At 42.3% G+C, this 22,711-nt stretch overlaps 1 protein-coding gene across 1 annotated transcript; it reads right to left on the bottom strand.

Moving 5' to 3' along the window:
* Positions 1-5,221: 5,221 nt before the first annotated feature.
* On the bottom strand, positions 5,222-22,702 carry HSPA14 (heat shock protein family A (Hsp70) member 14). The gene is made up of 14 exons (XM_065417474.1): positions 22,638-22,702; positions 20,755-20,835; positions 20,590-20,672; positions 19,045-19,093; positions 17,892-17,985; positions 17,692-17,782; positions 15,573-15,677; positions 14,512-14,673; positions 13,108-13,263; positions 11,251-11,353; positions 8,953-9,168; positions 8,228-8,401; positions 6,101-6,171; positions 5,222-5,751 (listed from the first exon to the last, which is right to left on the bottom strand). Exons 1-14 carry the CDS (start codon positions 22,692-22,694, stop codon positions 5,673-5,675), a joined length of 1,521 nt encoding a protein of 506 aa, XP_065273546.1. The 5' UTR covers positions 22,695-22,702; the 3' UTR covers positions 5,222-5,672.
* Positions 22,703-22,711: the final 9 nt, after the last annotated feature.

The raw sequence follows: 22,711 nt of genomic DNA, 5'->3' as shown, positions 1-22,711 counted from the left end.
TGGATCCCATCTCAGGCATAAAAGCCACCAGGAGATATTCCTTGTTCTCCTCCCACTGCCAGCACCAATTTCCTCCCTGTCAATGTATGGTTTCATCATATTGACATGATCCACTTGATGGCTGTAAGCCAGGGCAGACAGTTCCACCACATAATTCACTTCATTAAATGGTTTGATGACTTAGAAGGCCCATCACAAATGGATGAGAACCATCATCTGGTCTTTGTGCCAGATGAGCAGGTATCAGGGCCGGCTCCAGGCACCAGCCTGGCAAGCAGGTGCTTGGGGCGGCCACTCCGGAGAGGGGCGGCACGTCCAGCTTTCGGCGGCAATTCAGTGGATGGTCCCTCACTCCTGCTCGGAGCGAAGGACCTCTTGCCGAATTGCCGCCGCAGATTGCGATCGCGGCTTTTTTTTTTTTTTTTTTTGGCTGCTTGGGGCGGCCAAAACCCTGGAGCCGGCCCTGGCAGGTATGCACAGAGTGGTCATACCAGACCCTCTGTTTCCCTTGGGCCCTGGCTACACTCTCTCTGGCAAAACCCAGGAGTTCAGGGAGCCTCTCTCAAAAGGACAGCACATACTCCACCACTGATTTTTCCATAGAGGGAGATTTTCCCCTCCCACTCCACCCTCTGCAAGTCCAGGGCATCCCCTCACTCGTCTCCCATACAGCAATTGAAAAGGGAAGAAGATTAATGGGGCATTTTCCCGTAAGCAAGCAGCAGGTAGGTTAAGCATTTGTCCCTGTCCTGTGGATGCTGGTCCACAAAAGTCCTCAACATCATCTTCTGGGCCCCATTAAACCTTTCCAGCAGCCCATTTGTCTGAGGGTGATATGCAGAGACACAGATGTGCCGGACCCCACATTTCTCCTACAAGCACTGCAGAAGGTCTGACATGAAATTAGCCCCAGGTCTGTAAGGACCTCGCTGGGAAGTCTTACTCTGCTGACAATGGTCAGCCGTGCATCTGCATCGCCAGCGGACAGAGCCACTGCCTTAAGTTAGCGAGTGGAAAGTCTACCACCACCAGAATGTATTTCTTCCCTGACCAGGTTGCCTTGCTACGGGGCCCCACAATGTCCATCGCCAGCTTCTGGAAGGGTTCCCTCTATGATTGGCAGTGGTCTCAGGGCTGCTTCACACTTACTCCTACCCTCCGACAGGGATCATAGAACTTACAGTACTGCTTGACTGCAGCAAAAGTCTGGGCCAGTAAGTTCTGCAGCAGCTTTTGCCTGGTGCACTGGATCCCCTGATATCCTGAGAGAGGGACATCATGGGCCAGCTATGATAGCCTCTGACGGTACCTCTGAGGAACCACCAACTACCTCCTGATGACCCAAGACTCAGTGCTGGGGAGGAACCCATTCCCTATACAGGAATCGCTTCTCCCACAGGAATCTTACCCTGCAGTCAGCCTTAAGAGAGTATGCAGCACTGCAACCTGCCATGGCCCTCAGCTTCTCTAAGGGAGGATAGGGGGGATATCCTCCTGCAGGCCTGCCTGAAATTCAGCTGCTAGGGCAGGGAGTATGACTGTCCCTCCTTGCTAGCAGGGACTGAAGTCACAAACCCTTTGGCTGTGCTTTGGTTTTCCCCGCTCTGGCTTAGCCCAATGCAGCCCTGTCCCAAGAAGCACACTTCCTTCAGTCAGACGCTTGCTAGCCCCAAGCTCGGTAGTCTACAACTCTGGGTCTGGCCAGGGTGGTACTCTGTGCTTCTGGCTCCTGATAAGGACCAAGCCATTCTGGCACCATCTGGCCAGTCATCCAGATCATTTCCCATGAGCACCTTTGCAGGTCCTATATCCCAGTCTGTGTGCACCCCTCCTTGGCACCCCATTACAGGTACATCCTCACTATAGGCACCTTAACTGAGGGTCCAACCTCCCCCTCACGATTATTCATTGGGCACAAACTGATCTGGGTCCACCACTTTGGGCCTTGCCAGTATCACCTCAGCATCTGTGTCCTGGTACCCCAGACCCTTTTCCCAGCCACCTCTTATGGGGATGATAAAGTGATTACGCCCCAGGGTCTGCTCTGTGTACACCCTGTGAATTGGATACACTGGGGCATGAGAGTTAAGACCAGAGGCCTGACCTTCACACTCCCCAAATGGAATAGCCTGGCTTGGAAGCCACCAAACCCAGCACCACCACCCTCATGCCACAAGTACACTGTCAGCCTTGGTTCCAAGAGGATCCGAGTGACAGAGGCAGCAGCATAGCATCCTCAAGACCCGCTTCCCCTTCCAGCAGGGTGTCCTCACGGCCAGGTTTCCCACTGACAGATTTGAAGTGGTGGGAGTTGAAGCTGAGAGCAAAGGAGCTAGCAGACTGAGAAGGAACAACCTGACCATGGGAATCAGCAAAAGCACCAAGGGAAGCAGAGAAAGCATGAACTGAATATGGAGTAGCAGAGGGGCAAGAGGACCTATAGAGGGGTAAGAGGAGAAAGACCCTGCAATGCTAATTCCCGCAGGGAGCCTAGATACCAAATTGTTGCCCCAGTTTAAGAAAGGGGTGGACATAGATGCCTACCTCATGGGCTTTAAAAAGACTTGCAATTTATATCTGGTTGACCCTGTGGACTAGCTCCGCTGTCTCACCCCCTCAATCCCAAAGCTTTAGAGGCATACAGCCAGATAGATGAGTTGATACTGGGGTCTCTGAACAGTTCAAAAAAGGCTCTACTGCTTACGTTTGAATTGACACCTGAGGTTTATAGGAAAAAGTTTTGAGGTATGCAAGATACCCAGAGGTTCAGTCAAGGAGGCAGTAATGTAGCATGATCTACCCTGGAGGAAGAGTAAGATCCCTTGGGGATCTGGCACACTGAAGGGGTTCCTCCTAAAGACTCTTCCACAGCTGTGGACATAGCACCGATCCTGTGTATCCGTGACACTGTTATCCCTGTTTTACAGATGGGAACGCATCAGTGAGTTTCAGTGACTTACCTATGGACAGATGGGAAGTCTGTGGCAAAGCAGGGAATTGAGTGTGGGTCTCAAGTCTTATACTAGCACAGGGGTAGGCAACCTTTCAGAAGCGGTGTGCCGAGTCTTCATTTATTCTCTTTAAGGTTTTGCGTGCCGGTAATACATGTTAACGTTTTTTAGAAGGTCTCTCTCTCTAAGTCTATATTATATAACTAAACTATTGTTGTATGTAAAGTAAACAAGGTTTTCAAAATGTTTAAGCAGCTTCATTTAAAAATTAAATTAAAATGCTGATCTTACGCCGCCAGCCTGCTCAGCCCACTGCCAGCCTGGGGTTCTGTTCACCTAGGCCTGCAGTGGGCTGAGCAGGGCGACTCGAGGTCAGGGCAGAGGGCTGGGGTGTGTGTGGAGGTGCAGGGCAGAAGGCTGGGTGTTGGGGGGACTCGAGGTCAGGGCAGAGGGCTGGGGGGTGTGTGGAGGTGCAGGGCAGAAGGCTGGGTGTTGGGGGGACTCGAGGTCAGGGCAGAGGGCTGGGGGGTGTGTGGAGGTGCAGGGCAGAAGGCTGGGTGTTGGGGGGACTCGAGGTCAGGGCAGAGGGCTGGGGGGGTGGGGGTGCAGGGCAGAAGGCTGGGTGTTGGGGGGCAACTCAAGGTCAGGGCAGAGGGCTGGGGGTGTGTGGGGGGTTCAGGGCAGAGGGCTGGGGGTGTGTGGAGGTGCAGGGCAGAAGGCTGGGTGTTGGGGGGACTCGAGGTCAGGGCAGAGGGCTGGGGGGGGTGTGGAGGTGCAGGGCAGAAGGCTGGGTGTTGGGGGGCAACTCAAGGTCAGGGCAGAGGGCTGGGGTGTGTGTGGAGGTGCAGGGCAGAAGGCTGGGTGTTGGGGGGCAACTCAAGGTCAGGGCTGGGTGTGTGTGGAGGTGCAGGGCAGAAGGCTGGGTGTGGGGGGGTTCAGGGCAGAGGGCTGGGGGTGTGTTGGGGTGGTGGGGTTCAGGGCAGAGGGCTGGGGCGTGTGGGGGGTGCAGGGCAGAAGGCTGGGGTGCTCGGCTCATGGGGGTGCTCCCAGCCCCCTTCCCTGAGCGGCTCATGGCAGGGGGCTGGGAGGGATATGCCCTGTTCCACCCCTTTCCCCCAGGCCCGTCCCTACCTCTCTCTGCCTGCTCTACGGAGCTGTGTACAGCCTGCCGCTCTTCCCCCTCCCCCTTGCAAGGGCCATCCCGGCAGGGAGAGGGAGGAGGAGGGGCCGGAATGCACCAAGCTGTGGGAAAAAGCTGGGGAGGAGGGAAACTTGGCTGCCGCAGGACCAAGCTTCTGCCTCCTGCCCCCGCAGGGGAGAGTAGTGGGCGGGGGGGCTTAGTGGGGCGGGGGGCCAGGACCCCTCCCCCCCACCGCTCTCCCCTGCCGGGGCAGGAGGCAGAAGCTTGGTCCTGCGGCAGCCAAGTTTCCCTCCTCCCCTGCTTCTTCCCCCAGCGTGGTGCTTTCCGGCCCCTCCGCCCCTCCTCCTCTCACCGGCAGGCAGTGTGCCATTCAGAATCGGCTCGCGTGCCGTGTTTGGCACGCGTGCCGTAGGTTGCCGACCCCTGTACTAGCACCTTAAGCACTAGATCATCCTTCCTCTACAATCCTTATATTTGTGGCCCTTTATTGTCAAGGTGAAGTACTACTGCATCAATCAGGGTTATAACTTTAAACCAGGGGCAGGCAACCTATGGCACGCGAGCTGATTTTCAGTGGCACTCACACTGCCCAGATCCTGGCCACCGGTCTGGGGGCTCTGCATTTTAATTTAATTTTAAATGAAGCTTCTTAAATATTTTAAAAACCTTATTTACTTTACATACAACAATAGTTTAGTTATATATTATAGACTTATAGAAAGAGACCTTCTAAAAACGTTAAAATGTATTACTGGCATGCGAAACCTTAAATCGGAGTGAATAAATGAAGACTTGGGCACACCACTTCTGAAAGGTTGCCGACCCCTGCTTTAAACATTTAACATTTCTCCTACTTGAATTGAATTGGTACTGATCTGAAATCAATGTGAACTGGTATCATTGAAAATTGCTGGTGCTCAGCCTCTCTAAACTTGGATCCCAAGTACTGTAAAAATTGCACTTGTCTGGTTAACTCAATTATTATACCTACTGTACTCTTTAAGCAGCAAAACACATCAAAGTTTCTATCCACCATAAACCAAGCAGTACTCTGAATTTACCGTATTAGGTTTGAGAAATCTGTCTGCATCCATGCCATTAAATACAGTGGGCATCAACTTGTATATAAAACCATATTTTATTGCTATTCCATAAGTAAACAAATACACACAAATGTCTTCCCTCATACAGGTTTTCCACGTAGTGATCACAAAGCCATTTGACATTAGCTTGAACAGTGAAACCTGCACTCAGGACTCCCAACTCCAAAAGGGATCACACCTTGCCAGTCTTTAGAAGCAGTTTCATTACTCACGTTTTGGTACAACTTGGTACAAACTTTAAAGACCCATCTACAAACAGGTGACTGATTTTTGCTTGTTCACTGGTTGGCTGTTTATGACTGATGTATCAACAGTTCCAAAAGGGTCTATGTCTCAAAATAAATAACAGCATTTCAGCACCAAATCTTTTATCTAATTTATTCCAGTCTGCAATGGCTCATTAAATATATTTAAAACAAACACACACCCAACCATTAGGGAAACAAGCCAACAAAAAAAGTCTCCTTTCAAATGAAACTATGATGCCACTTCAACAGTGATGACTTCACATTTTCCTGTGTCTTGATCTGTGCAGGTAACATGTAAGGATCCATCCCTAAGCAAGAGAGAAATAAATATTTACATATTATACACCAGAAGTCTTGAAAATATATCTCAACATAGCATGTATGAAAATTTTATTTAGGGACATCAAGAATCAACTTTAACATTGCTTTTGGGGAAGGCAGAAAAAGATAAACCAAAGATTCCCCACAAATTCATTCCCTTGTTGCAAGAGCCCCACGAATAATTAACTGCTGCTCTTTCTTAGAGAGAAAATAAATATAATCAATTCTCAGATGAAGTTCAGCAGCAGAAAAAAAGTCTGTTTCTCTCAAATGTAGTTTTCATAGGCACTCAGTGAGTTAACGCACAGACAAGGAAATATTTTGGATTTCTGGTACCTTTTCATAGTGAGAACAGTTAATATGTCATGAAGACCGCCTTCCTTTTTATCTAAATCCTGGAGTACAATCTGTTAAAAAAATTTAAAAAAACAAAGGCTAAAGTTGATTATATGCACTGATACAAAGTAAGCTAAGCACATGAACAGACCTAGTGTGCAAATTCCAGAAATACATTAGTCGTTAGGAATGAAATCCCTTGCTCTAACTTTCTAGGCCACTGCCCACTTGCCTATTCTGCTGCCGTCTCTCGAAAGTCTAGAATTTTAAAACAAGAACCTAAACTCAGCTGACAAATTGAAAAATAGTCTGATAAAATTCAGTAAAGACAAATACAAAATACTACACTCAGGAAGGAATAATCAATTACCCAAATACAAAATGGGAAATGACTGCCTAGGAAGGAGTACTGCAGAAAAGGATCTGGGGGTTACAGTGGATCACAAACTAAAGCTGAATCAACAATGTATACTTTTGCTAAAAAAGATAACATCATTCTGTGATGTATTAGCAGGAGTGTTGTATGCAAGACATGAGAAGTAATTCTTCCACTCTGCTCAGCACTGATAAGGCCTCACCTGGAGAACTGTGTCCAGTTCTGGGCACCACACTTCAAGAAAGATGTGGACAAAGTCCAGAGGAAAGCAATAAAAATGACTTTGTTTTTTTGAAAACTTCAAACAAACAAAACAAAGGAAAACCCATGACCTATAAGGAAAGTTTGAAAAAAAAATAATGGGTTTGTTTAGTCTGGAGAAGAGAAGACTAAGGGGGGGGGGTGTGTGGGCATAAGTCTTCAAGTAGGTAAGAAAATGGTGATAAATTGTTGTTCTGTTCTCTGGATAAGGAGTAGTAGTAATGGACTTAATTTGCAGCAAGGGAGATTTATCTTACACATTAAGAAAAACTTCCTAACTAAGGACATTTAAGCACTGGAACATATTACCTAGGGAGGTTGTAGAATCTCTGTCACCGGAGGTTTTATGAACAGGTTAGATAAACAAGGGACTGGACTAAATGACCTACTGAGGTCCCTTCCAATCCTACATTTCTGTGATTCTAACTCTCCTAAATGGAGGTTACAGAATCACAAGTACTGCATTTTCCAAAAATAATCAAAATTGTACATGCTGTAATTAAGCTGAATATTATTTATTCTGTTCAGAATTTATTACTGGTAATTTAAGATACAAGGTAGGTTGCAAAACAGTAAGTCCATGTGTATGTGCAAGAGAGATCCATACAGGAAGGGCTCTACTCTTCTGTTGAGGTAGCTCCTTGAAATGGGAAAGACTATGCAAGGTCTGATCCTGAAAGGGGCAGCGCACCTTCAACTCCCATTAACTTCAGTATCAGTTGAGCATGCTCACCACCTCTTTTGATCAGGTCCTAAAATACTCACTATGCGAACTTCAGAATACTCCCATTCTCAAAACCTCGAGTTATGGCAAACCTTTGTCTTTGTCTACTAAGTGGTATGAAAGTACCACCAGCTAGGGGTGATCAGCACTGTGCAGACTGCAGACCAACTAAAGTGTGCTTTTAGGAGGAGGCATTTCTTCAGGGATTCTGTTGATTTGCAGCCAAGTGCTCTATCCACTAAGCTAACATTGAATCCTCGCCACTACTCATCCAGGGAGTATTAGATGTACCTGACTGATTTTTAACTTCTCTAAATCAGAAGTATTGAGTACCATGTAGCATACTGTGTTTGTTTTTCAAAGCAGTATCTGAAACTAAGATCCTATACAATCTAGGTGGACTTGAATAGATCCCACCATTCCTGGCCAAAAAAGTTCTCTCTCCTAATTTACCATTGTGAAGTAAGTTGCTGGGCTGGTTGCTTGCTGCATTTCAGCAGTGCTCATATATAAACAGCTTACAAAGCATTTGCAGGATTCTTCAGCATGATAAAGGTGCTAGGTAAAGGTAGAATTCCTTTAAAAAAAAATACTTTGCTTGGAAACTCAGTATGATCTGTTTATGGGAATGATTTAAAGGCAATTTCTAGTGAGACTGGTGTAGGGACTACCACTCCTCCCAACAAAAAGTCTGTTCTTGTACATCCACTGAATTTCCAAATAATTCACAGCAACAATTTTATATTAACTTCTTGTATGTACTCACCTGTGCAAATTTGCCTTCCTCTTTTGCAGGACTTTTCCCTAGAGACTCATACAGTTCAAGACATACAGAGGAATTATTTCCCGGTGCAAGTAGCGTGTGCTGCCTTCGTGCTGGCAAGGGAGTTCCCGATGGAAACAGCACTGTGAATTTGTCAGTCCCCGATTCATCTACACCCTAACAAACAAGAAAAGTTTGCATGACATATCTAATCTCTGAACTTTACAGAAGGGGTTCAAATTTAAAGACATTAGTCTATAGTTTTATTCAGCTCTACTCAATGGTAGTTAAGCTAGTGAAAACTGATTTTTAATTATCAGATGGCTACATACAGTGGTCACTGCTTAAATGTATAAATGAGCATTAATACTCACAATAAAGGCAAATCCTGCAGCATGGTAGTATCTGCAGCATTTCCTATTGCAGCTATAAAAAATACTGCACACGGAATGGTAAATTCAGCTATTATAGCATAGGAAGGATTTGATCCAAAGCCCAATGAAATCAATAGGAGTATATCTATGGATTTTGATAGGCTATGGATCAGGCCCTACATGTTGATTTATTTAGTAGGAAGTTGCAATGTAATTGCTAGTGCTAGAATGGTTATTGGAGACTACCACCACTGTAAATCAATGAATATGACATTTCCAAGTGAGTCACCACCAATATTGATCCATTTTTGCATTAGTGGAGTAAAAAAGTTTCAATATTAAACTGAGACTTACCTTAACTAGAATATCTTTGGCAGAACACTCAATAGATAGTGCCTCCTCCTCTAATGAGAGGTTCTCTTTCCCTACTAGGATCCCTGCTTCTGTGGCTGCCCCAATGGGAATGACCTCATCTGGTGTGATAGAATTCAGCAACTCCACAGCTGGGAAAAGGTCTTTAATCAGCTGTTGTAGCTTTGGGATTCGAGCAGAGCCACCACATAGAACTACCTAGAAAATATTATTCCTTAGTGACTTCAGAACTTTTACAGAATGTAAGTGAACATACAGGTACATTGTGGAAGGTTAAATTGCTCTATAATGTTTAATGCTCTATGGCCCATTGTATAAAAACACACAGAAATGCTACAATTAAAAAAAAACAAAAACATTATTTTTGCCTGACCTCTGGACCCTTTGCAAGCTTTCTTTTAAGACAAATGCTAGCATGAAATCATTTCTGGAGAAGGCATCCTTATATCAGTCAGCTAGCTAAAAAACAGCATTCCATAAAGAAAAAAAAAAAAAAAAAAAGTTGTTAAAGAACCCTTTAAATCCGCCCCCCCCCCCACACACACACACATATAACAACAGTGTCTTAGCTGAGGCCAACCTGACCTGGAAATGAAGCAAAAAATCATGACAGCCAACTATTTACATAAAACAGAGCTCAGGAGTTTATTGCAAGCCAAAAGCAGAACATTTATCAAAAATGTTCACTTTTAAAAGACACTTCACTTAACATTCCATTTTTATTCACTGAATTTAGTTTCCTTTTAAAAAATTTAATGTTACAATTTTCACTTTGTTTTGTGTTGACTCCTCTACTCACCATTTCCTTTTGTTAGAAATTTCTTTTAAACACACTACGCTCAGTTCAGACTTGTAGGCACCACTTTAAGTGAGCTTGTCACAGCTTTCAAACCCCTGTGGGATACCTTGATGTGTTCTTTTGCCTGCAGTTCCCATTCAAGGATCAGTTCTCACTGTGCTAAGAGGATCTGTTAGTTATTGCAGAACTGAATATCTTAGATGCCATCCCTTCTCTCTTCTATCACTGAAACTAAACAGATGTCACATGTGCAACACGGACTATGGAAATCCCAGTGGCATGTAGTAGTATCCTTTGTGCTGAATAAGTGAAAGACTTATTGGCCTTGACTATTCTGCAATATTACTGTAATTTATCTTGGGTTCTGCAAGCAGAGTTACAATATAAATGTGCAAATCTAAAAAAAATACAAAAAAAATTGACTACTACTACGTAGTTACTTTGTACTTTACATACTTCTCCATCTTTAAGGCACTTTTAACTCTAGCTAAACAGCTCATACCTTTGTGATTTTGGTAAATACACCTCTACCCCGATATAACGTGACCCGATATAACATGAATTCGGATATAACGCGGTAAAGCAGCGCTCCGGGGGGGCAGGGCTGCACACTCCGGCGGATCAAAGCATGTTCGATATAACGCGGTTTCACCTATAACACAGTAAGATTTTTTGGCTCCCGAGGACAGCGTTATATCGGGGTAGAGGTGTATCAACCTAATTTAATGGGCTAGTGAGGCAGAGGTTAAGTGATTTACTCAATCAAAAAGTACATTTCAGAGATGAGCTAGAACTCAGGAGTTCCTTTAAAGACATGCGAAAAAGCCCCTCTCACACATTTAGAGCACAATCCAATTCCTGATGAAGACAAATGTAAAATTCCACAGACTTCAGTGGGTGTTGGAACAGTCCCTTAGCCCTCAGTTACATGATGTACATGGTTTAAGTTTTAAGAATGTTTAAAAACCTAAAATAAACCTATGAAATCACTAGTTATAATAAATCTCCAAGTATAAAAGATTTTTGATAGACAACATTTTAGATAAGGTTAGTACAGTACCTATCCCAGCGTAGGCATATAAAACACAACATTAAAAATAATAATCATATAACTGATTTTAGTTTCCTTGAATTGATCAAGGATTTGTTATCAATGTGCTACATAGATGAAAAGGGCAGTTAAACCATAAGGCTTTAGTCATCCTTTAATTTTTATAAACCCAAAGTCTTGTGTGCGATATGTTATTCCCTTAATGTGAACACAACACCCCTCAGCAGTAATAAGAGCTACACACACACACAGAGGGTAAATTGTACCTTTAACTATCATGACATTTAGCAGCCAGAAAATGCTTCACATACAATGATATACTTTGAGCTCCAGAAATTAACAGCTATTGGCTAATTCCTTGTTAATATATTCCCCAGGTGTTCTTCCAAATGAGTTCATAAGCATCCTGAGAATAAAGATTAATTGTTACCTTGTTAATGTCATCTGCTGTAAATCCAACTTGTTGCAAGAGTTTTTTAATTGCTTCTACACATTTATTAAAAAGTGGAGAACAAATCAGTTCAAATCTGGCCCTGTTTAACAAACAGAGAGAAAATGCTACGTAAACAACAAATACAATCTCCCACCCGTTGGAAGAATCAGCAGTTAAAATGGAAGAGAAAGATATTTTCCACAGCATACTCTGTTTCCATAGCCATGAACTGGTAGGATTAAGTAACAGCAGGAGCAATGTACTGGTGTGAAAGTGTCTCAGAAGTATTATGGCTTCTCAAATATACCAAAAAAGCTGTGGATTCAACTTTGATTTTGTTTTTGTGAAGAACAGCCGAAAAAATGCAGCAGTTTAGACATACAAAAAAACATAGTGTTGTCCCACTCCAAGTTTCACCAATACACATTAATCCTGATGAGATAATGTGGTGGAGAAAGTGCCTGCATGCTATAAACTCCATCAGTGGCAGTACACCAGTAGAGAATTACAGGGCCAGTTTTTCCTCCTATATAGACGTACCCCAGATGGTCCACAGAAAACAGTTTCCATATGCAAGTTGTGGGGTGCAACAAGGTGGTGAGACAAAGTGGAAAAATTTAATCTAATTTTGATTTTTAATCTGAAGACGCACTGAAACACTAAAACGCATTGTTTCACCTCTGCAGATAAAAGGATGAAGAGTTCTTAAGAATGAACTGTCAACTTCTCGCTTTATGTTCACAAGCAAGTAGACTGTGGACCCCAATATGTTTTACTACCTTTAATCAGGGCTTGAGAATACTGCTCACCAAAGGTGACTGGGGAAGTTTTATGTGGTTGAAAGGTATACAATGAATCACTTTCATTAAAACAAAATATTAGTCCATAATGCTGAACTAGAGCAATCCAAACTGTTTTTTCTTAAACCTGCAGATAGACTGCTCCTTTGTCTCTGCTACTGTGGTGGGTGTGTGTGGGTGTGTGTACAAATTAAAAAAAAAAAAACACAGGCTGCAGCAGCAAAATGGAACTGCTGCTATTCAGTTAAGAAACTGTCAAGCATCCTATTTTATTCTGTTTCTACTGCCAACTGGGAAAGCAATGAGCAGTAGCAGAATTCACAGGGGAGGACAATCCATCTCCAAAGGAAAAAAAAACAAGCCTCCAGGGAGGGGTAGAGTAGTATAAACAGTCAATTCTCACATCAGAGAACTGAGGAGGGGTGAAGGGAGAGAAAGTTTCTGCCCCTCTCAGCAAAAGGGATAGAACTTACTCTGTGCATGGTCTTGGAACAGAACACCTGGTACAAATCCCAGCTCCCTACACCTCTCACTAATCAGGGCTCCCTATACACTTTTCTTTGATATCTAGCTCTGGCCAGTAGGTCTCTGGTAAGGTTTTCAAGCCCCGTCTTCAATAAAGTTAGATGCTATGTCATTATGCTAGATTAGGGCTAGTCATCCTTTAAGTAAAAGTCTGGAAAATAGTGCATAAGGAATAAAGGTGAAATTCTGCTCCCAAACGTATGCCTAAATTCTGGGGGATCTTTTCAAAAGTCAACCGTCAGAACCTGCAGTGCAATGCTAGAAGGCTTCCTTAGTACTCAGAGCCCAATTCTTGCAGCCTTTACTCATCTGACACTAAAGCCAACGGAACTATTCACATAAGCAGAGACTTCTAGATATTGCAGGAATGAGCGATCAAAAACCCCGTTTTCATTTTCAGTACTCCCCCGCCGCCGAAATTCAATTTTCCCACACACACACCCAAAAAACAAAATCAAAATTGAAATATTATCCTAGAAATCAATCCTAATAAAAATATCAAAAGTAATTTCAAAAGGATCACCCTTACCTGGATACATTACAATCAAAATCCAGACCATCATATAATGAGTCTACAAAACAGTTTGAACTTCCCAAGGTTGACAAAGAGTGCTTTGCAACATCAGCGCTGTTCATTAGCTTCATCATAGCTCTGGAATTTCCTCTTATATCATGTTTATAAGATCTGTATTAAAAAGAAGTGTTTACGATGACTGAGAAACTGTTTTAGACATAATACGTTAGACATTAATGCTTTCAATAAGTTAGTATTAAAGTGGCGCCTTTTCCCATTCTTCAGTAAATTATTCTTGTAATGCCACACTGAATGACATTCAAAATGTACAAAGCAAAATGTCTGCTTCAAATTCAAGCAAAGGACACATTCTACAGTGCTATTTGGGGAAAGCCAGGAATTAGTGTTTTAACAAGTAGAGATTTCATCAGTCTCTCCTCAGAACAATCTCCTAACCTAAATGAATGCAATATGGGAAGAAGATGCCTGAAGCTAATCAATTTAAAGTTCAATCATCAGGGTTGTTTCAAGAAACAGAACAACATTAAACAGAAGTTGTGATAACCTCATCCAAAAGATCTCAAAGCATTCTATAAACTTGACTAAGTGATTAGGAACAATATATATAGCAATTGCTTCACCAACTTCTTAATAAAAGCTGCCATTATTTAAAACCAAAACGAAACACTCCAACAGCCCAGAGCTGGAATGAGACAGCTTAAAAAAAAAGCTTACAGCAACACTGCACAACCGTTTGAGTCAGAAAATGAAGGTTATCCATCTGAAACTTAGAATTCACCCTATCCTACTTTTTCTGAAGTGCATGGGATTATTAGTCAATATTTATATGGTGGTAGCACCTAGAACAGGGGTTCTCAAACTGGGCGTCGGGACCCCTCAGGGGGTCGCAAGGTTATTACACGGGGGGGGGGGGGGGTCGTGAGCTGTGAGCCCCCATCCCAAACCCTGCTTTGCCTCCAGCATTTATAACGGTGTTAAATATATTTAAAAGTGTTTTTAAATTATAAGGGGGTTTCGCACTTAAGAGGCTTGCTATGTGAAAGGGGTCACCAGTACAAAAGTTTGAGAACCAAAGACCTAGAACCTTCAACCAGGTGGAGGTTCCTACCATGCAAGGCACCTCACAAACAGCAAATGACAGTCCCTGCCCTGAAGAGCTTAATTTACAACCCGGAAGACCATAATTGGTGAGAACATTGGTTTTACATCTTATGTAGAAGAGGGCACATCCAGAAGCATGGTGCCCACTGATTCAGTATTGTCTCAGCGTAACGAGCAACATCCCTTCCAACACAGCTTATTTCAACAACGGGGCATTGCAGACAATTTAAAAAAAGATAGTCCTAACATTAATAGCAATGTATGTTTTTCTGTAGCTGTAAAATATTCAGCACTTACCTCTGAAATTCAGAAGCTAAATGTTGTGCTAAGGCTTCTGTGAAACAGACACCACCTATACTATCATCTGTGTTTGTGGTAAGAACACGATATATTCCACTATTTACTTCTATAACTGTCACAGAGAGCGATGTTCCTCCAAGCTTAAAAACCAACACATTGCTGCCAGGTAAAAAGAAAAACAACAACAAAACCTGAAAACTAGATCAGTAAAATATATACATTTCCTCATACTCATTTTTTCTAACTAAACATACACACAATATAAATTAAGTTTTTTAAATTGCTTGTCAATAACATTTGATTGGACGTTCTGAAATACATACACCTATCATATCTATGGCTATTATCTTACAGTATTCCTCCAAGAAACAGAATAGTTGATAGCACGCTTACAATAGCAAGCCACCTATGACTAAACAGAGCATAACTGGGAACTAACATTTACTTGAAGTTACGAGCCCTAGTTATACTTACAGCAGGATAGAAAATGGACGCCTAGGCAGATCTCAACTTTTTAATTTTGTACAGCACTTGAACACTCAGGTAATAGAAGTTACATATATTCACTTAAAATTTGGATAGAACAGTAATATGTTTACTATTGCCATGACTTCCACAACAAATGGACTTACATTTTGGTTTTTATTTTCAAGTTATGTAGTCATGGTCTTTTATCAATCCAATCACAGCTCACTACTGAGCAAGACTTAATTTTTGTACATATTTTTCTCCATATCCAGTGTAGCACAGTATGGGTTTTTAATTATGGTTATTTAAAACAAATCTGGATTGAAAATGAAGGCTATAGAACTTTTCAAATTTCCAATGACAAACTTTAATGTTAACTATAATATTGTGTACCCTGGGCATTTCCTAGCAAAGTTATGATTTTTGCATTTATTGTTATGTCAATACAATGATGTCTCCCCATTTTTATAGCCATAATAAAGCCTTAATAATTACACACCACTATTGTTTATCAAACCTCCAGTTTTCAAGCAACCACAGTTAAATCTATTTTAAAAAGCACACACAAAAATAAGATAAAAGCATTTTACCTTTTCCCAGTGGGTGAATCTTGTCCAATTCCATATGCCAAGAGAGCTGCAGATGGCTCATGAATTAATCTCAGAACATTAAATCCAGCTGCCCCAGCTGCTTGCCTGTGATAAGACACACCACAGCTAAAGGTCTGCATTTCACTTACTGTAATGGTACATATTACTGAGGCCTCATCAATGCACATATACCACAGAGCCATGTTACCTGGATATTATATGATATTTTCAAGGTTTTGGCCTAGTGAAGGAACACTATTAAAAGTCCTGTCTATAATGCAAATTGTTACTGGGTCCCCTGCCTTAATTGTATATATGAAGTGTCAAGGAAAAAATGTTTTGTAAGGCATTAGTCTCTGACAAAATATAACAAAGTGAAATTGGCTGTGTTTTATTTGACTTTAAGAACAAAATCTAACTGATAACATTCCAGAAAAAATCCCCCTAAATTGTTCTCAGCACTGATATAGCAGGAAAGTTTGGTTTTATATCTGATCCAAATCACCTTGATTGCTTAAAAAAAAATCCATCTCTTGAAAATTCAATGTCTCTGAAACTGCCTACAATTCATCTCTTCCAGGTAAAAGTCTATTACCTTTATGCTTGAAACAGAAGTACTAAGTCATTTTGACACTCCAATATGCATCTTGTAATAGCCATTGAACTAATTTCACCTCTCTCAGATTAACTGGCGAGTATGAAATGTTCTGAGTAACGCAAAAACCTCAGAAGCGCTTTGCTCAATGACTCTTAAATACCATTCGCTGGTTTAAGACTCACAATGCTTACTGTTCCAAAGGGTTTTTTAATACACATCTGGCATCTGATTTTTTTTTTAATCTAAAAGCTGGAGCATTTCAACTTATAATAGTAAAATACTTTGATTTTTTTAAATGACTTATGCTTGTGTAATATAAAAAGGAGTGACAGCCCTGGAGAGAGAACCCCTACAAGAATAAACAGTGGTACAGCAAGTGGCCCTGTGTTGTCCTGCCAGCATGCCTCAAACCTAGCATGGCGGGATAAGAGTTCAGTCTCCATGCTCATACAGCATCTAACCTCCCTGGTAAAATCGCCCATAAAGGTGCTATTTGGTGCCAATTGTCATGCTCAGATTTGTGATGTAAAAACCTAAGGAGGAACAGCACCGAAGTCATTTGCATTTCAAGTGGAACACAACAGTCACCAGGTGATAAAACCTGAGGGGGGGGGGGGGGAGAGAGAGAGATTTTCATCACCAAAATTATTGTCATCGGCGTTTTCAGTATTTAAATCATTATTTTCACTACTAGAACTACTGACTAATGATTTTGTCATTTTATTGGAAAACCAATCACTAATGCTTTTCTGGCGTTTCATTATGAAGGGTAAATAATATTGAATAGAAAACTTTAATCTTTGAATAACAGTCCAGTTAGTATTACACACTGAAATATCACACGCAATTTACTAGAAACAAACAGACCGACTATGACTCACTGGTCGTATTGAATTGTATAGAAAACAGCTGAGCAAGTGCACAAACTAGGCAAGTGCGACCCTTGTTAATAAAATAATAAACTAGACGTTTGTCTCGCATCAGGACGGACTTGGATGCAACTGAGTCGCAGCCTGCGACGACATTAGACGCGCACACGCATAGCAACATAAATCTTGACCTATCTGTCGTAGAAACGGCTCATTAACTGTTAGAATTTCGCGTCCCTTTGCATTTGAAGTTTATTTTGTACACCGTATTATTTTCTACACTGTTTTATAAGATTAAGATTATTCAGTTTTAAGATCATTTTATAACATTTGTTTTCGTAACAATTTTTAACAACCGGTTCTAAAACTGCTTCAAAATTTAACAACCGGTTTGCGCGAACCGGCTCCAGCTCACCACTGCTTGTGTGTGTGAACCTTATGATACCCCCCCTCCCCCAACTCCCTTTTGGGCCAGGATCCCTACAAATACAACACCATGAAATTTCAGATTTAAATAACTGAAATCACGATATTTACGATTTTTAAAATCCTAGGACCATAACACTGACCAAAATGGACCATGAATTTGGTAGGGCCCCACCCATCAGCAATCCCCCTGCATCTAAGTGAAAAGAGAAGTCATTCTTCTTACCCAAGGGCATTTTTCTGGTTCTCTCCAAACTCAAACGGTACAGTAATAACCACATCATTGACATCGGAACCCAAAGCAGACTGAGCAGTTTCTGTTTACAAACAGAGGCAGAACATGTTGATTAAAACATTACTATTTTAAAAAAGTGCCTTAATATAGCCAAGGTGTTGATAACTTTTAAAGTTTTACTCCCTATTTACCTTTCATTTTACTGAATATGAGTTTTGCAACTTCTTCCGGGCAAACAAGTTTGTTATCTATTTCATACTGGAGTTTTCCATTCTTCTCAGTGACCTAGGAATAAAGCCAACATATGTGCATGTGACATGGTAAGACTCATTTTGTTTGTAATGAAAATTAATGTTTATGTCTAATTTGGTTTCCATTCCCAGAAAAGAAAACTAGACCAGGGAAACATTTTCATGTTTTTATTTGGCTCAAATGGTATGAAGGCTCCCCAACAGATTTGATCAAGGAGGGGCTCATAAAGATGTCTTACATTATCCAGGCCTGAATCACGGAGCCAGGACCATGGCACATAATATTTAAACACAAGGGCAAAAACCCTTAAGGATTTGGACCTCAAACATCATGGAAATGTTGGGGAAGGTTTGCCTAAGACACAATTTCTCCCAGGCACACAGGGAGGACTTTGAGACCCTATTATCTAGCTTTTGCCCCAATTTGCATGAATTTATCAAGATGGGTGGTCAAGAATTAACACAACCTGGCTGTCACTCCTTTGGGAGGAAGGAGGTGAGGCAAGGGCTGGATACAGGACAGTCAATCATTGATCTGTTACTCAGGCTCCCCCATGCCTGTGAGCTCCTGAGATAGAGATCAGGCCTGTATCTTGATTTAATAAAGTTTTTTTTAATCTTTCTTTGCAACAAAGCTTTCCAGTAGCAAGGATAATGTGGTCTTAAAATTCAGTAATGTGGTTGCTTGTGTAATAAACATTTTTAATTTCATGCTTCCTATGCTGAGCGTTTTCTGTATTTATTTATAATGTTGTTAAAAGCTAGTTACTATTCTCTTTGACTGCATTAAAGAATCACCCTCTCTGAAGTTCTCCTTCAGACATATTACCCAAGGGAGAACCCACATATAATGGATGGCTCTAACTTCACAAGAGAGAGACAAATAGAGGGTTTGAAGCAGAATATAGCAAAACCTCTCTCGTTAAAAAAGAAGCTTCTATCACACATGGTGTCCTGTAGAGCTTCAGGTTGTGCCATATGGGTCTGATCACGAAGACACTGTAATGAGGTGTTTACGATACTAAAATAAATGATGGAACCAATGCAAATTTTTTCAGCTCTAGGGAGAAAAAAGAAACTGGATCATACTTACTGGACATTTGCTTTCTGCAATATATTTCTCAGCTTGTGGGTCACCAGAGCTGTCAAAACAAATTAAGAGTGATAGTTTTGCAGGTGGCATTGGATGTGTGGTTCCGCCTATCTAGTTGTTTATTTTTTCAACTTATGACACTTAGTCTATGTGATCCACTTGTATTTTATTTATTTTATTCAAAACTCCTGTGGCAATTACTATTAATAAACAGCAGGTCTGGGGCTCCACCCTTGTCATGGAAAAACCCAAGGGAAAGGGACAACTTTTCTAAAGCTTTATCTACACTGGAACTTTGTCGGCAAAACTTTTGTCATTCGGGGGTGTTTAAAAAAATAAATAAACCAACACACAACACCCCCGACGACAAAAGTTTTATCGACGAAAAGCGCCGGTGTGAACAGTGCTTTGTAGTCAGGAGCGCTTTGCTCAGCTACATTGCGCACCTTGTAGCGGCACGGCTATAGTGGCACAGCTGTGTCGCTAAAAGGTGCGGAACGCAGACAAAGCCTAAATTACATTTTAAAAAAAGAAAAGAAAGTGCACCCTGGAAAAATATCTGTCACTTCTTATTTACTTAATGCTACCCTCATGGATAAAAAATACAATCTGAACAATTAACAATATCTTCTGCATTCAATGTGATTTTTATTTCAGGACCATATTTCAATATCGTTTTTGTTATATCAATTGTAAATAATCATAGCAGTTACAAGCTGATTAACTTAAACTTTCACTCATCTTTTAGAATAACTGTTAAAATTCTACACCAGAAGGAAACTAAAATAAAAATTAGACTATACACAGGTATATTCTCTCATTCAACCTGCCATAAAGAATTTTAATTTGTTTTTAATCTGTTACAAATCTTTCTTGTTGACTTATTTGTCACCTCTCTGATTACAAGGTTGAGTATTTTATTAGGCAGGACTAAAACCAAATAAAGTAGAACCTTGATAATTTGCAATGATGAATGATTCTTGTGTTCACTGTAGTTCACAAGATGTTCTTTGTTAATTTGTGGATTTACTTGTAGTTTACTTTAAATTCAAGGTAATAATTCAGTAAATGCACTGCAGCATATTTTAACCTTTGTAACGTTTTCTGCATACAAATAAAGAAGTCTTGGTAATAAGAGCCCTCACTACAGTTGACAAGTAGGCCAAACACACCATTATTTTGGGCAAGTTATGAAGTGTGAGGATTACCTATGGGCAAAGTCTTATTCCAGTTTGATTCTGCAAACAAATGCAGGCAAAGAATATTCAAAGTCTCTAACTTCTTATTCCACAGTTCATTAAAGAAAGGAAACTACCAGAGACAATTTTGGGGATCTAGTGACCTCTCTTATCAAAGCCAGATTATTAAATTGATTAACCTTTAGATCTTAAATTATATGTATATCATTAGCAGACCATCTTTAGCGAGAAGACTGGTGTACAGATATGAGTTAAATAAGCATTTGCTATTTACATCCCCAATTTGTAATATACACACACACACACTCCTCAAATGAAATATTTTCTTTCCTATCTATTCACTTACCTTCTCCCAAGAATCTGCTTTACTTTCACTACTGTATTTGCAATATTTCTTACTCTACTTTGTTTTGCTGCCAAACCAACAACCTGCAAAATGGAAGAGAAATTATGAAATGAAAAATGGACATTCCTCTCTGCCGAAAACTGCTACAGCGAAAAGAAAAATTACCTCTTCGTTTTTTGAGTAAGCAACAACAGCTGGCGTGACTCTATCACCTGCATCATTGGCAACCACATCTGCACGGCCATCCTAAAAACAAAATATACCATCCAAAGGTAGAGAGAAGTCATTCAGTGAAATATTAACATACCTTCCTATCTTAGCAATGAAATATGTAGCATCAACATTTATTACCAAACACAGCCAATGATGCCAATTAAAAACCTGTGCTCTATGAGTGAGTTTAGTATTTCATCATTCCATCCTGCAGAGCGAGATCCTCTATTGGGAACATAAGAACGGCCATAGTGGGTCAGACCAAAGGTCCATCTAGCCCAGTATCCTGTCTTCCGACAGTGGCCAATGCCAGGTGCCCCATAGGGAATGAACAGAACAGGTAATCATCAAGTGATCCATCCCCTGTTGCCCATTCCCAGCTTCTGGCAAACAGAGGCTAAGGGACACTATCCCTGCCTATTCTGGCTAATAGCCATTGATGGACCTATCCTCCATGAACTTATCAAGTTCTTTTTTGAACCCTGTTATAGTCTTGGCCTTCACAACATCCTCTGGCAAAGAGTTCCACAGACTGACTGTGCGTTGTGTGAAAAAATACTTCCTTTTGTTTGTTTTAAACCTGCTGCCTATTAATTTCATTTGGTGACCTCCAGTTCTTGTGTTATGAGGAGTAAATAACACTTGCTTATTTACTTTCTCCACACCAGTCATGATTATATAGACCTCAATCATATCCCCCTCCCCCCGAGTCATCTGTTCTAAGCTGAAAAGTTCCAGTCCTATTAATCTCTCCTCATATGGCAGCCATTCCATATGCCTAATCATTTTTGTTACCCCTTTCTGAACCTTTTCTAATTCCAATATATCAGGGATCGGCAACTTTTAGCACGCGGCCGGCCAGGGTAAGCACCCTGGCGGGCCGGACCGGTTTGTTTACCTGCCGCGTCCACAGGTTCGGGCGATCGCGGCTCCCACTGGCCGCCATTCGCCACTCCAGGCCAATGGGGGCGGCGGGAAGCGGTGGCCAACACAAGCCTCGGCCCGCGCCGCTTCCCAGAGCCCCCATTGGCCTGGGACAGCGAACTGCGGCCAGTGGGAACCTCAATCAGCAGAACCTGTGGATGCGGCAGGTAAACAAACCGGCTCGGCCCGCCAAGGTGCTTACCCTGGCGGGCCCTGTGCCAAAGGTTGCCAATCCCTGCAACATATCATTTTGCAGATGGGGCAACCACCTCTGCCCACAGTATTCAAGATGTGGGTGTACCATGGATTTATATAGAGGCAATATGATATTTTTTGTCTTATTATCTATCCCTCTCTTAATGAGTCCCAACATTCTGTTCGCCCTTTTTTTTGGGGGGGGGGGGCGGAGGGGAGGGCGTGCTGCTGCACATTGAGTGGATATTTTCAGAGACCTATCCACAATGACTCCAAGATCTCTCCCTTGAGTGTTAACAGTTAAATGCCCCCACTGAACAGCTCTGCTGCTAAGAGCAACTGACTGACACCAGAACGGCTTTTTCGCACATTGTGAGACCCGCGTGACGTGCCCCGTACGGCCCAGCCCAGAAACCTGCACCCAGGTACCCGTGTCACTTGTGTGACGCAAAAAAAAGCATCGTCTTGTGGACACCAAGGGAGGGAGACTCCGTCACGGACACGGGTTAGTCATCCCGGCCCGTAACAGCCCGGGGCCCTGACTGTGCCACACACGCACCGTGGCCACAGGGGTCCTGTCAACGGTGGCCCTGGCGCCCCGCCCCGAGCCGCCCCCCACAGCAGCACCAGAGATGGCTCTGCCGCCCCAAGCGGCTGGCCCGGGAGAGGGCCCCCAACCCCCGCTGGCCCCTCACCGCACCCCCAGCGCGGCCCACCTTATAGACGGCCACACAGGCGCAGGTGCAACCCAAATGGACCCCTATGGCCGCCATGAGCCCCTCACTCCACG

Source organism: Emys orbicularis, chromosome 1 (genome assembly GCF_028017835.1).
Source record: "Emys orbicularis isolate rEmyOrb1 chromosome 1, rEmyOrb1.hap1, whole genome shotgun sequence".
Lineage (NCBI taxonomy): Eukaryota > Metazoa > Chordata > Testudines > Emydidae > Emys > Emys orbicularis.
The sequence above is the reverse complement of the archived record's forward strand: the minus strand, read 5'-3'. Positions and strand labels throughout refer to the sequence as shown.

What these genes read in the sequence shown, in the direction of transcription:
- HSPA14 (XM_065417474.1), bottom strand. Translation starts at nt 22,694, where the DNA reads ATGGCGGCCATAGGGGTCCATTTGGGTTGCACCTGCGCCTGTGTGGCC. An exon ending in CCTGTGTGGCCGTCTATAAG is followed by an intron (nt 20,836 to 22,637) that starts GTGGGCCGCGCT and finishes TTTTGTTTTTAG; the next exon opens with GATGGCCGTGCAGATGTGGT. An exon ending in CTTACTCAAAAAACGAAGAG is followed by an intron (nt 20,673 to 20,754) that starts GTAATTTTTCTT and finishes TCCATTTTGCAG; the next exon opens with GTTGTTGGTTTGGCAGCAAA.